This window comes from Homalodisca vitripennis, chromosome 1 (assembly GCF_021130785.1).
Source record: "Homalodisca vitripennis isolate AUS2020 chromosome 1, UT_GWSS_2.1, whole genome shotgun sequence".
NCBI lineage: Eukaryota > Metazoa > Arthropoda > Insecta > Hemiptera > Cicadellidae > Homalodisca > Homalodisca vitripennis.
Genome location: NC_060207.1, coordinates 232,349,173 through 232,363,635, shown reverse-complemented (window position 1 = coordinate 232,363,635; position 14,463 = coordinate 232,349,173). Strand labels below are relative to the sequence as shown.

Here is a 14,463-nt window from a genome sequence, read left to right as displayed (position 1 = left end):
TTACATAAGTATCAATTCCAATTATATAAACAGTGTTAAATCTTCCTTACCATCGTCACAAGTACTTTTATTGCCTCTTGTCAACTTATCAGATGATGGAACTGCTGCTTTTGTAGTAGATGCTTTTTCTCTAATATCTGTAACATTTATAGATAAGATTAGATAAAATACAATACAATATACCTTTATTGCCAGAAACAATGTTAACATTGCATAGCTCATAATAATAATTTTAAACTCATTAAAATAATAAAATTTCTTATTGTTAACTATTTAATTTTTAAAATATCGTAGTTAGTCAACAATAAAAGTTGTCAAGCAGTAATATTAATATATAATAAAAAAAGTTTGGATGTCAACGCCCCTGTATATTGCACATTGAAGCTAGTGAGATGGTTAATGAATTCACCAACTGTATGAATAAATGAGACACTAAAAAGTGTTGCAATGCACTTTTAAACCGAATTACATCATTTATTGATTTTATTTCTTCAGGGAGCCTATTTACAAACTTTATGCTAACTTGAAAAGGAAGTTTCTCGTATCTTCTCAATCTATGCTAAGCAGGTCTGAGATTTTCACGATACCTTGTATCGTATTTGTGAATTTCAAACCCTCGAACCATTCGGCTCATAAACTGACAGTGTACGGATGTTTACAGTATATACAAACATGGTAATGTTAGTATTTAGAGCTGCCTAAATGAATTCCTACACAACTCCCTAAACTTTAATTTAGCAATAATTCTGATAGCTCTCTTCTGCAATGACAAACAGTCAGTGAAACTCATCATTTGAAAAGCCACCACACAATATAATACTGTAGAATAAATGAGGGTGGACCAAACCGTAATATGCAGTCTTCATTATTTGATCTGAACAGTATCCGGACAGACCTCTCAAGAGATAGATATTACTTCATAGTCTCAAACAAACACTGTCCACAGGGTTCCTCCAAGTCAACCCTACATCGAGGTGTATTCCCAGGAGTTTCGTACAGTCAACTTCATCCAAAACCATTTCATCCAACATCACAGCATGTCTGTACTGAAATGGTGCAGTGCTTCCACCAAAATGCATATAATTTATCTTTGAACAATTAAGTCTCAAGTTTGTTTTCAAAATATTGGGTACGTACATTTAATTCTTCCTAAGTTTGAATTTCAACTTGAAATTTTGATTTGCATGAGAAAGAAAGAGTCATGTCATCTGCAAATTGGGCTATGTGACATTTATGAACCTTTGGATTTAAATTGTTTACATACACCAAAAAACAAAACTGGTCCAAGGATGGATCCCCAAGGGACCCTATATTTAAGACTGGTTGTACGGTATATACAGTATATTGTACATATATACCTATGCATTCAGTCTAACTGTTACATAACTATTAATTCCAATTATATAAATAAACAGTTTTAAATCTTTCTTACCATCTTCACAAGTAGTTTTATTCACTCTTGTCAACATAACAGATGGTGGAACTGCTGATTTTGTGGCAGGCACTTTTTCTCTAATATCTGTAACATTTAGAGATAAGATATATACATTCAATTTATAACCTAACACAAGAATTGATTGTTTTTATTTATGTAGGTATTAGTTAATTAAATATCTAATAAAGCACTTCTAATACAGAAATTTCTCATGATATCTTCCACACACTTTCCAACTGTGTGATCTTTAGTCTTTATTGGAATGGTGAGACACTTCTGAGCTTTAAGGTAATATTTTTCAAAACATACTTTTGTGATTCATTGATAAATTTCTTGTTTTATGACAAAGATTTTTCTGCTGTCTCTATTTGAATTTCTCTTAAATGGTTCACAAATATTTGTCTCAATATTTATTTTTTGATTATCAACAGAATTAAAACTCATTCTAATCTTCATAAGTTAACTGATACAACTATCAATTCCAATTATACGAGGTGTGTCCAAAAAGTATCCGACCTTGACGTCTGGCATGAACTGACGTTACTCGGCGGCAATGGCAATCTGGTCCCCTTCAAAGTACTCCCCTCCACAAGCCACTACCTTATTCCAACGCTCCTCCCACTCCGGAAAGACTCCTTAAATTCATTTTGTGGAATGGCTAACAGGTCCTTTGTCAAATTTTGTTTTATTTGATCAACATCATCAAATCTTTTTCCTTTCAAAGGAATTTTTAATTTAGGAAATAGCCAGAAGTCACAAGGAGCTATGTCAGGAATGTAGGGAGGCTGTCGTAGTTGGTTCATGTCGTGTTTGACCAAAAAACACTGACAAAACTGACAATTTTGGTATTCCTAAATCTTCTTCCAGCTCTCAGACAGTCAATCAACGGTTTTCATTAATTGTTACACACACACGTTCAACATTTTCAGCATTTCTGGCCGTTGAAGGCCTGCCAGATCAGTCATCACTCCCCACTGATATGCGCCCATAGACACGTCACCACAAACTTTCTGTATCATAGAAATCGTCTCTAATGCTGAATGGGCAAGTTTTTAGCAAAATTTAATGCAAATGCGCTGCTCAACACGGTCAGTCATATTGAAATCCGACGCACACATACGGCAGTACTGAATGGAACAGAGCGCTGTGACTCACTGAGTGATCGGATCATATTCAATGCCTAATATGGGAAGGAGTAGGCTCGCCCCTCCCCTCCACAAACCAGTTCGAGCCGGTCGGTTACGCCGCGGCCGCCTACTGGTCGGCGGTTGGATACTTTTTGGACAGATCTCGTATAAACAGTATTAAATATTCCTTACCATCGTCACAAGTAGTTTTATTGCCACTTGCCAACTTATCAGATGATGGAACTGTTATTTTTGTAGTATTCCCTTTTTCTCTAATATCTGTAACATTTAGAGATAAGACATTCAATTTATAACCTAACACAAGAATTGATTGTTTTATTAATGTAGGTATTAGCTAATTAAATATCTAATAAAGCACTTCTAATACAGCAATTTCTCATGATATCTTCCAGACACTTTCCAACTGTGTGATCTTTAGTCTTTATTGGAATGGTGATATACTTCTGAGCTTTAAGGTAATATTTTTTCAAAACATACTTTTGTGATTCATTGATAAATTTCTTATTTTATGACAAAGATTTTTCTGCTGTCTCTATTTGAATTTCTCTTAAATGGTACAGAAATATTTGTCTCAATATTTATTTTTTTATTATCAATAGAATTACAATTGGATTAAAACTCATTTTAATTTTCATAAGTTAACTGATACAACTATCAATTCCAATTATATAAACAGTGTTAAATCTTCCTTACCATCGTCACAAGTACTTTTATTGCCTCTTGCCAACTTATCAGATGACGTAACTGTTGCTTTTGTGGTAGGCCCTTTCTCTCTAATATCTGTAACATTTAAAGATAAGATATATACATTCAATGTATAACCTAACACAAGAATTGATAGTATTATTTATGTAGATATTACCTAATAAAGCACATTGTGTACAGGGATTTCTCTTTATATCTTTCTACACACTTACCAACAGTGTTCTTTATTTTTACTGGAATGATGAAACACTTCTGAGCTTTAAGGTAATATTTTTAAAAAACCTACTTTTGTGATTCATTGATAGATTTGTTCTCAGACAAAAACTTTTCTGCTGTCTTTTTTTGAACTTCTCTTAAATGGTTCAAAAATATTTGCCACAATATTTATTTTTTGAGCATCAACAGAATTAAAACTGGATTAAAATACGTATAATTTTCAAAAGTTAACTGTTACATAACTATCAATTCCAATTATATAAATAAACAGTGATAAATCTTCCTTACCACTGTCACAAGTAGTTTTATTGCTTCTTTTCAACTTATCAGACGATGGAACTGCTGCTTTTGTGGTAGGCCCTTTTTCTCTAACATCTGTAACAATTATAGGATAAGATATATGCCTATATATTCTATCTATAACGTAATACAAGAATTTGACAGTTTTATTTATTACCTAATAAAGCACTTCGTGTACAGGAATTTCTCTTTATATCTTCTACACACTTATCAACAGAGTCAGGGTAGCCACTCATAATTTATTTTCTAATTCTTGGCTTTTTCCCGGTCGAAAATTTCCAATTATCTAGCTATATTCAAACTAAATAGACAACTGTATTACTGTATTTAACCCTTAAGCCAAGTGCAACGATGACGTTTTATCATCAATAGCAGTATTTGCAGGAAATGCCACAAAGTTGCAGTGCTCTAGCATTTCGTCGCTAGCGATATGCAAGAAATCCGGTGACGATTTATTGCTATCACCCATTTCAAGCTCCTTAGTTTTTATCTCTGTGTCTTTCAATCTGTCAACACAACATTGTGTATACCTAATAACTTTCCTTTCTGTGGTGTTTAGAAAATACATATTGTATCCAATTCAAAAATACAAAGATAACAAATAAATGCCAACACAGCACTACCACGGTGTGGTCTGCAGTCCAGTATTGCGGGTCACAGGTCCAGCGGTGAACAAACTTCCAGTACGAGACAATGATTTTCCCAGTACACAAGGTTGGGTCAGTGCAATCAACGAATAAACCAAATACTTTCATCTGAACTATACTTAATTAATTTATTTTTTGTGGGGGAGTAGGAAGCCTAAGAATGCCACGTTACTTCAAAGGAATTTGCAGAGATTCAGGGAAATGAATATATTTGAAATTCCAAGTCATTATTCCTTTCAAGTAATAGAAATGGTAGGTTATAAAAAGAGCTTCTAAAATATATTACATTTACGTAAAAATGTATGGATGTATATTTATAAAGAATATGTTTATTTACAACTAAGCAAAGTACGTTGTACGCATAAAATATGAATTAGCGATTGTCTTTTTACTATCGAGGAGCTAAAGTCCGCATGTAGAACCAGCAGACACGCTAGTGTTGACAAATATAGACACATAAAAAACAAACTTCAATTAAAATATTATTTATAAATCACATTATTCTGTTGCTATATATTTCTAAATAGTTTTATACACAAAGAACTACAAAAACATGTTTCACCAATCGGTAATTTGAGTAATGCCAACCGTTTTTGTCCACAAATAGACAGTGCAGACTATGTATGATGCACCAAAATAAATATAAAAAATACTAATTATAGCTAAAATATTATTTGTTAACTTACAGTAGTTTGTTACTTTGGTTATCTATCTAAATTTTTTCAGACGGAAAGTACAGAAATGTTTTAACAAGACTTATTTTTGGATTCGAGATTCAGCTTCTCCATATCAGTAATGTTGTGAAATCGTGAACTTTCAAGCATAGCTAAGCACTTCTGTTGGTATCAGAATCGAGTTAAAAGAGCCACAGTATCAAGTATCGGAAACGATCCATCCCTAGTAAAATTTCCAGGGACATTATAAATATTATTCCAAACATGTTTCCCGGAGTCCGAAAGTCATGGATAATGCAAGCTTTTCCAGATGCTCATCGATGGTGGTACTCATGGTTAGAGTCCTGCGAAAATATCGTGGATCCGAATATATCCCACTAGTAACGGCCAATACATGAAGAATGCATCAGTATCGTTGGATTACAGTCAAGGACTACGAAACAACATGACATAAAGATCCTTCTTGGTAATATGTTTTCAAAACGTGCTTTAGTTAAATCATTGATACATTTATTATTTCCTGACAAAGATGTTTCTGCTGACTTCGATTTGAATTTCTCTTAAATCGTTCACAAATATTTGTCTCAATATTTATTTTTTGTATATCAACCAAATTACAATTGGATTAAAATTCAATTTAACCCATTAACAATAAAAGTTAACTATTACATAACTATCAATTCCAATTATATAAACAGTGTTAAATCTTCCTTACCATCGTCACAAGTAGTTTTATTCACTCTTGTCAACTTATCAGATGATGGAACTGCTGCTTTTGTGGCAGGCACTTTTTCTCTAATATCTGTAACATTTGTAGAAAAGATATACCTATGCATTAAATCTACAATCTAATACAAGAATGAATATATTTATTTATGTAGATAATAGCTAATTTACCTAATAAAGCACTTTGTGTAAGGAATTTATCTTTATATCTTCTACACGCTTACTAACTGAGTGTTGTTTATCGTTACTGGGATGGTGATACATTTCTGAGCTTCTTGGTAATATCTTTTCAAAATGTACTTTTGTGATTCATTGATAAATTTATTGTTTTCTGACATACTGTCTCGATTTGAATTTCTCTTAAATGGTTCACAAATATTTGTCTCAATATTTATTTTGTGAGTATCAACGGAAATACAATTGGATTAAAATTTAATTTAATTTTCAAAAGTTGACTATTACATAACCATCAATTTCAATGCTATAAACAGTGTTAAATCTTCCTTACCATCGTCACATGGATTTTTAGTGCCTCTTGTCAACTTATCAGATGATTGAACTGCTGCTTTTGTGGTAGGCACTTTTTCTCTAATATCTGTAACATTTATAGATAAGATATACCTACGCATACAATCTATAACCTAATACGAGAACAAATATTTTTATTTAATATGTTTCTGCTGACTTCGATTTGCATTTCTCTTAAATCGTTCACAAGTATTTGTCTTCATATTTATTTTTTGAGTATCAACGGAATTACATATAATTTTCATATGTTAACTAATACATAACTATCAATTCCAATAGTGTGAAATCTTCCTTACCATCGTCACAAGTAGTTTTAGTGCCTCTTTTCAACTTATCAGATGATGGAACTGCTGCTTTTGTGGTAGGCACTTTTTCTCTAATATCTGTAACATTTATAGATAAGATACAATACAATATACCTTTATTGCCAGAAACAATGTTCACATTGCAGAGTTTGCATCACATAATAAAAATTTTATATTCATTAAAATAATAAAATGTCTTGATGCTAACAATTTAATTTTTAAAATATTGTAGTTAGTAAACTATACAAGTTTTTAAGCAGTAAAATTAATATTTAATAAAATTAAAAACTTTGGATGTCAATGTCCCTGTGCTAATGCACATTGAAGCTAGTGAGATGGTCTATGAATTCACCAACTGTATAAATGAATGAAACACTAAAAAGTGTTGCAATGCACTTTTGAACCGAATTACATCATTTATTGTATCATTATTATTATTTTATTTCTTCAGGGAGCCTATTTACAAACTTTATGCCGGCTTGAGAAGAAAGTTGCCCGTATCTTCTCAATCTACGCTGAGCAGGTCTGAGATTTTCACGATACCTTGTATAGTATTTGTGAATGTCACGACCTCGAACCATATAGCTCTTAAACCGACAGTGTACAGTAGTTCCCAGTATATACAAACATGGTATGTTAGTATTTTCAGCTCCCTAAATGAATTCCTACACAACTCTCTAAACTTTAATTTAGCAATAATTCTGATAGTTTGTCTCTTCTGCAAGACAAACAGTCTATAAAACTCCCTATTTGAAAAGCCACCCCACAATATAATACCGTAGAATAAATGTCGGTGGACCAAACCATAATATGCAGTCTTCATTATTTGATCTGAACAGTATTCGGCAAGAACTCTCAAAAGATAAATATTGATAGTCTGACACAAACACTGTAACTTTTATAGATAAGATATACCTATGCATGCAATCTATAACCTAATGCAAGAATGAATATTTTTATTTATGTAGATATTGCCTGATTTACCTAATAAAGTACTTTGTGTACAGGAATTTCTCTTTATATCATCTACATACTTACCAACAGAGTGTTCTATTATCTTTACTGGATTGGTGATACACTTCTGAGCTTCTTGGTAATATGTTTTCAAAACGTGCTTTTGTTAAACCGTTTGTTTCCTGACAAACATTTTTCTGCTGACTCAATTTGAATTTCTCTTAAATTGTTCATAAATATTTGTCTCAATATTTATTTTTTGAGATTCAACCGAATTACAATTGAAAATTACAATTAAAATTCAATTTAATTTTCAAAAGATAACTATTACATAACTATCAATTCCAATGATATAGACAGTGTTATATCTTTCTTACCATTGTCACAAGTAGTTTTAGTGCCTCTTGTCAATTTATCAGATGATGGAACTGCTGCTTTTGTGGTAGGAGTTTTTCCTTTAATATCTGTAACATTTACAGATCAGATATATATACCTATGCATTCAATCTATAACCTAATGCAAAAAATCAATAGTTTTATTTATGTAGATATTACTCAATTTACTTAATAAAGCATTTTGTATACAGGAATTTCTATTTATATCTTCTCCAATACAGTGTTCTATTATCATTACTGGAATGGTAAATCATTTCTGAGTCGGCAATATTTTATCAAAATGTATTTTTGTATAATTATTGATAAATTTATTGTTCTCTGACAAAGAGATTTCTGCTGTCTCGATTTGAATTCTTCTTAAATTATTCACGAGTACACAAATATTTGACACAATATTGATTTTTTGAGTATCAACCGAATTACAATTCGATTAAAATTCAATTTAATTTTCAAAAGCTATCTGTTAAACAACTATCAATTATAATAATAAATAACAGTGTTAAATCTTCCTTACCATCGTCACAAGTAGTTTTATTCACTCTTGTCAACTTATTAGATGATGGAACTGCTGCTTTTGTGGTAGGCACTTTTTCTCTAATATCTGTAACATTTATAGATAAGATATACCTATCCATACAATCTATAACCTAATGCGAGAACGAATATTTTTATTTATGTAGATATTGGCTAATTTACCTAATAAAAAGCTTTGTGTACAGGAATTTTTCATTATATCATCTACATACTTACCAACAGAGTGTTCTTTTATATTTACTGGAATGGTGTTACACTTCTGAGCTTCTTGGTAATATTGTTTCAAAACGTGCTCTTGTTAAGTCATTGATAAATTTATTGTTGTCTAACAAAGAAGTTTTTGCTGTCTCGATTGAATTTCACTTTCATGGTTCAAAAATACAGGGTGACCGCCGGGAACCGGACGTTTTTTGGAATTGCTAGTACACGCTCAGCCAAGATGGGAGAGGAGGGAGAGTGTGGTGAATGATTTCACTATACAATGCCATTTCAGTAGTCATGGAGCAGTGGACAGTGGAGCATCGCATGTTTGTATACACGTATGTGCAAAATGGTGAGTCTGTTACAACGGTACAACGGCTTTTTTCGCACTCATTTCAACCTTGGACGCCATGGTACGGTTCCTACCCGCAATACTATTCTCAGGTGGGTTCAAAATCTGAGAACGACAGGAGTTATTTTAAAGAAAAAATCTCCTGGCCCAAGGAAGACCGTAAGGACGCCGGAAAACGTCGAGAGGGTGAGACTAGCCCTCATTCGGAGCCCAAGTCGTTCAGCAAGAAGACATGCAAGTGAACTAAGGTTTAAAGCGTGAATCAGTGCGGAAAATTTTGCAAAGTGATTTCACCCCTATAAAATGTGTGTTGTTCAGAAGCTATAGGAAAGAGATTACGCTCAGCGAGAGGACTTCGCCGTTCACATGCAAGTGTTGCTCGAAGATAATGACAGCACAATAATCATTATGAGTGATGAGGCACATTTTAATTTAAATGGAGAAGTTAACAAGCAAAATCCTGTCTAGAGGTTTAGACAGAAATGAACACGTTTATTTTCAACAAGATGGTGCCACACCACATACTGCTCACTTGTCAATGGCTGTGGTCCGTCGGATGTTTCCAGGAAGGCTCATTTCCTGTTTCGGCGACATCCAGTGGCCCCCAAGACTTGACGACTTGTGACTTTTTTTGTGGGGGTACCTCAAATCACAAGTCTACAACAACAAACCTCGTACCTTGGCAGAGCTAAAGGATGCAATCAAGACCAAAGTGGCAGCAATTGATCAAGAGCTTCTCGAACGTGTACCATGCGGATTTTCTTAAAAGGTTAGAAACCTGCATTCAAGAAAATGGACACCATCTATTTGACGTTTTATTCCATAAGTAACATTGTTCTTAAATGGCATGTGAGTACAAACATTTCTATGTAATAAAATAAGTTTTATGTTAAAAAAAAAGTGGTTTATGTTTATTTCAAAAACGTCCGGTTCCCAGTGGTCACCCTGTCAATATTTATTTTTTGAGCATCAACAGAGTTACAATTGGATCAAAATTCAATTTAAAGTTCAAAAGGTTACTGTTACATAACTATCAATTTCAATTATATAGATATTGTTAAATCTTCCTTACCATCGTTACAAGTAGGTTTATTGCCTCTTGCCAACTTATCAGATGATGGAACTGCTGTTTTTGTAAAAGACCCTTTTTCTCTAATGTCTGTAACATTTATAGGTCAGATATATACCTATACATTCAATCTATAACCTGATACAAGAATTGATAGTATTATTTCTGTAATTATTACATAATTTAGGTAATAAAGCACTTTGTGCAAGGAATTTCTCTTTATATCTTTTACACACTTACTAACTGAGTGTTCTTTTATCGTTACTGGGATAATAATACATTTCTGAGCTTCTTGGTAATATTGTTTCAAAACGTACTTTTGTGATTCATTGATAAATTTATTGTATTCTGACAAATAATTTTTCTGCTGTCTCGGTTTGAATTTCTCCTAAATAATTCACAAATATTTGACTCAATATTTATTTTTTAAGTATCAACAAAATTACAATTGCTTACATAACTATCAATTCCAAGTTTATAAATAAACAATTTTAAATCTTCCTTACCATCTTCACAAGTAGTTTTATTGCCTTTTGTCAACTTATCAGATGATGGAACTGCTGCTTTTGTGATAGGAGCTTTTTCTTTAATATCTGTAACATTTATAAGTAATATATATATATCTAAGCATTCAATCTATAACCTAATGGAAAAATCTATAGTTTTATTTATGTAGATATTACTCAATTTACCTAATTAAGCACTTGGTATACAGGAATTTCTATTTATATCTTGTACACATTCTCCAATAAAGTGTTCTTTTATCATTAACCCATTAGCCTACTTCGACGAGACCATCTCGCCGCTAGCGCTATGCACGGTAAAATACTTTGACGAAACCATCTCGCCACCAAGTAGTTCGCCTATTTCTCACAAGATGTCAGCACCATTCAGTCCTAACTTCGTTTCTGTGTTCTATGCAATAATGGGAATTGAATAATTTAACTTTACAGCTTGGCAACACTGCAGTTGGGGAAGGGGAACATAAACAGACGATAGGAAAAGTAAACAGCTGACTCGAGTAAACAAACTAAGCGTGTGTACAATGGCGCGACATGGAGCTTTACGTAGTAGTGAAATTGATCGTTATATTGACAATGACGGATTTATTTTAAGTGAATCTGATGGTGAAATCGGTTCTAATCATGTGGAAGAAGAGTGGAGGATTGATGGTGATGAAGAATTCAGCGACGGTGAGTCTGACAATGCCCTCTCAGATATTGATTTTGAAGAGATGGACGTAGGCCTAAACAATGCTGATGATCCTATGAATGATTTACATTTACAGAATGTTGAAGACGTTATTAGCAGTGTGGCTTCTGGTGTAACTGGATTATGGAATTTTCCAATATGGAATGACGAGCCAAACAAACCTAAAAATATTGTTTTTCCAAAAAAAGATTTTTATTTTTAAATTAACTTAAAATTAACCAAAATTAACATTAACTTACTATTTTTAAGTCGAAAGTATTTGTATACTTAAAAACATTGTAATAATAAATAATTGTCAGTAAAAAATAAAAAGTGTTTTATTTTGTAATTAACATAAAATTAACACAAATTAACATTAACTTTTTATTTTTTTTTTTTGTGAAAAATATAGTTTAGGATGCTTTTATTAAATATCCCAAGTTTTATTAAAATCTAAACAGTACAACTAGAGTAATGGAATTTTAAGTAAATTCTCCATTTTGGGCCAAATTAATTGGATTTACTGTGGAGTTGAGAGGCTGGAAATACTAGTAGGCCAATGGGTTAATGGAATGGTAAAAGACTTCTGAGTTGCCAATATTTTTTCAAAATGTATTTTTGAGGAATTATTTATAAATTTGTTGTTCTCTGACGAAGAGGTTTCTGCTGTCTCGATTTGAATTTCTCTTAAATGGTTCACAAATATTTGTCTCAATATTTATTTTTTGTGTATCAACCAAATTACAATTGGATTAAAATTCAATTTAATCCATTAGAAATAAAAATTAACTATTACAAAACTATCAATTCCAATTATATAAACAGTGTTAAATCTTCCTTACCATCGTCACAAGTACTTTTATTACTTCTTGTCAACTTACCAGATGATGGAACTGCTGCTTTTGTGGCAGGCACTTTTTCTCTAATATCGTAACATTTGTAGATAAGATATACTTATGCATTTAATCTAAAATTTAATACAAGAATGAATAGTTTTATTTATGTAGATAATAGCTAATTTATGTAATAAAGCACTTTGTGTAAGGATTTTATCTTTATATCTTCTACACACTTACTAACTGAGTGTTCTTTTATCGTTACTGGGATGGTGATACATTTCTGAGCTTCTTGGTAATATTTTATCAAAACGTGCTTTCGTTAAACCATTTGTTTCCTGATAAACATTTTTCTGCTGACTCAATCTGAATTTCTCTTAAATGATTCACAAATATTTGTCTCAATATTTATTTTTTGAGATTCAACTGAATTACAATTGAAAATTACAATTAAAATTCAATTTAATTTTCAAAAGATAACTATTACATAACTATCAATTCCAATAATACAGACAGTGTTATATCTTTCTTACCATTGTCACAAGTAGTTTTGGTGCCTCTTGTCAACTTATCAGATGATGGAACTGCTGCTTTTGTGGTAGGAGTTTTTCCTTTAATATCTGTAACATTTACAGATCAGATAAATTTACCTATGCATTCAATCTATAACCTAATGCAAAAATCAATAGTTTTATTTATGTAGATATTATTCAATTTACCTAATAAAGCACTTTGTATACAGGAATTTCTATTTATATCTTCTCCAGTACAGTGTTCTTTTATCAGTACTGGAATGGAAAAACACCATTATTTTTAAATTAACTTAAAATTAACCAAAATTAACATTAACTTACTATTTTTAAGTCGAAAGTATTTGTATACTTAAAAACATTGTAATAATAAATGATTGTCAGTAAAAAATAAAAAGTGTTTATTTTGTAATTAACATAAAATTAACACAAATTAACATTAACTTTTTAATTTTTTTTTTTGTGAAAAATATAGTTTAGGATGCTTTTATTAAATATCCCAAGTTTTATTAAAATCTAAACAGTACAACTAGAGTAATGGAATTTTAAGTAAATTCTCCATTTTGGGCCAAATTAATTGGATTTACTGTGGAGTTGAGAGGCTGGAAATACTAGTAGGCCAATGGGTTAATGGAATGGTAAAAGACTTCTGAGTTGCCAATATTTTTTCAAAATGTATTTTTGAGGAATTATTTATAAATTTGTTGTTCTCTGACGAAGAGGTTTCTGCTGTCTCGATTTGAATTTCTCTTAAATGGTTCACAAATATTTGTCTCAATATTTATTTTTTGTGTATCAACCAAATTACAATTGGATTAAAATTCAATTTAATCCATTAGAAATAAAAGTTAACTATTACATAACTATCAATTCCAATTATATAAACAGTGTTAAATCTTCCTTACCATCGTCACAAGTACTTTTATTGCTTCTTGTCAACTTACCAGATGATGGAACTGCTGCTTTTGTGGCAGGCACTTTTTCTCTAATGTCTGTAACATTTATAGATCAGATATATTTACCTATACATTCAATCTATAACCTAATACAAGAATTGATAGTATTATTTCTGTAGGTATTACATAATTTAGGTAATAAAGCACTTTGTGTAAGGAGTTTCTCTTTATATCTTTCACACACTTACTAACTGAGAACTGAGTGTTCTTTTATCGTTTTTTTTTTATTTTTTTTTTGTTCTCTTAGGACAATACAAAAAACTAGCTTATCGGACTAGCTTATAAATTGCACTTAGTCCTGTAAAAACCTTTGCGCTGCTTCCGGAGTGATAGCATATACAGGATGGGTAAGGTTAGGGAGTAGGGGCCGCCTCCTATCGAGATCCATGAGGAAGAATTAGGGCACTACATCTCAAAGTCATCCCGGAAGAAGGGGAGGCCAGCTCTGAACCAGCCTCTCTAGTCAAAGTAGGCAGGGGGTGGCACACCCTTGTTGAGGTTAACAAGAGCCTCTGAGGTTAGGGAACAAACCCCAACAACCCCAACAGTCATCTCCCACAGTAGACTAGATCTATCGAATTGCCCATGAACCCCAGAATCTCAACATTTGCAGTTAGTGATGTGCCGCTACTGGACATCCATAAGGTTGCTCAGATTGAAGTGGCACATCGGTTTTTGCAGTGCCCAGTGGTGGGTTCAACTGGTAGGTATAAACCAGCCAGAAGTGATCCCTGCTGGGTTCTTTTATTGTTACTGGGAT

At 32.2% G+C, this 14,463-nt stretch overlaps 1 protein-coding gene across 9 annotated transcripts in view; it reads right to left on the bottom strand.

Moving 5' to 3' along the window:
* The window catches only part of LOC124353138 (mucin-3A-like), a 110,677-nt gene that overhangs the window by 30,059 nt on the left and 66,155 nt on the right, over positions 1 to 14,463 (bottom strand). For 2 of the 9 annotated variants that reach the window (XM_046802993.1, XM_046802999.1), the window contains exons 26-37: positions 13,692 to 13,739; positions 12,751 to 12,837; positions 10,697 to 10,783; positions 10,194 to 10,280; positions 8,549 to 8,635; positions 8,016 to 8,102; positions 6,676 to 6,762; positions 6,360 to 6,446; positions 5,841 to 5,927; positions 3,793 to 3,879; positions 3,277 to 3,363; positions 1,433 to 1,519 (exon numbers count right to left, since the gene is read on the bottom strand). In XM_046802993.1, coding sequence (XP_046658949.1) covers positions 1,433 to 1,519; positions 3,277 to 3,363; positions 3,793 to 3,879; positions 5,841 to 5,927; positions 6,360 to 6,446; positions 6,676 to 6,762; positions 8,016 to 8,102; positions 8,549 to 8,635; positions 10,194 to 10,280; positions 10,697 to 10,783; positions 12,751 to 12,837; positions 13,692 to 13,739 — 1,005 coding nt within the window. Of the gene's footprint in view, positions 1 to 50; positions 138 to 1,432; positions 1,520 to 2,754; positions 2,842 to 3,276; positions 3,364 to 3,792; positions 3,880 to 5,840; positions 5,928 to 6,359; positions 6,447 to 6,675; positions 6,763 to 8,015; positions 8,103 to 8,548; positions 8,636 to 10,193; positions 10,281 to 10,696; positions 10,784 to 12,750; positions 12,838 to 13,691; positions 13,740 to 14,463 lie in introns of all 9 variants that reach the window. The other 7 variants (XM_046802995.1, XM_046802996.1, XM_046802998.1 and 4 more) reach the window with 6 other exon arrangements.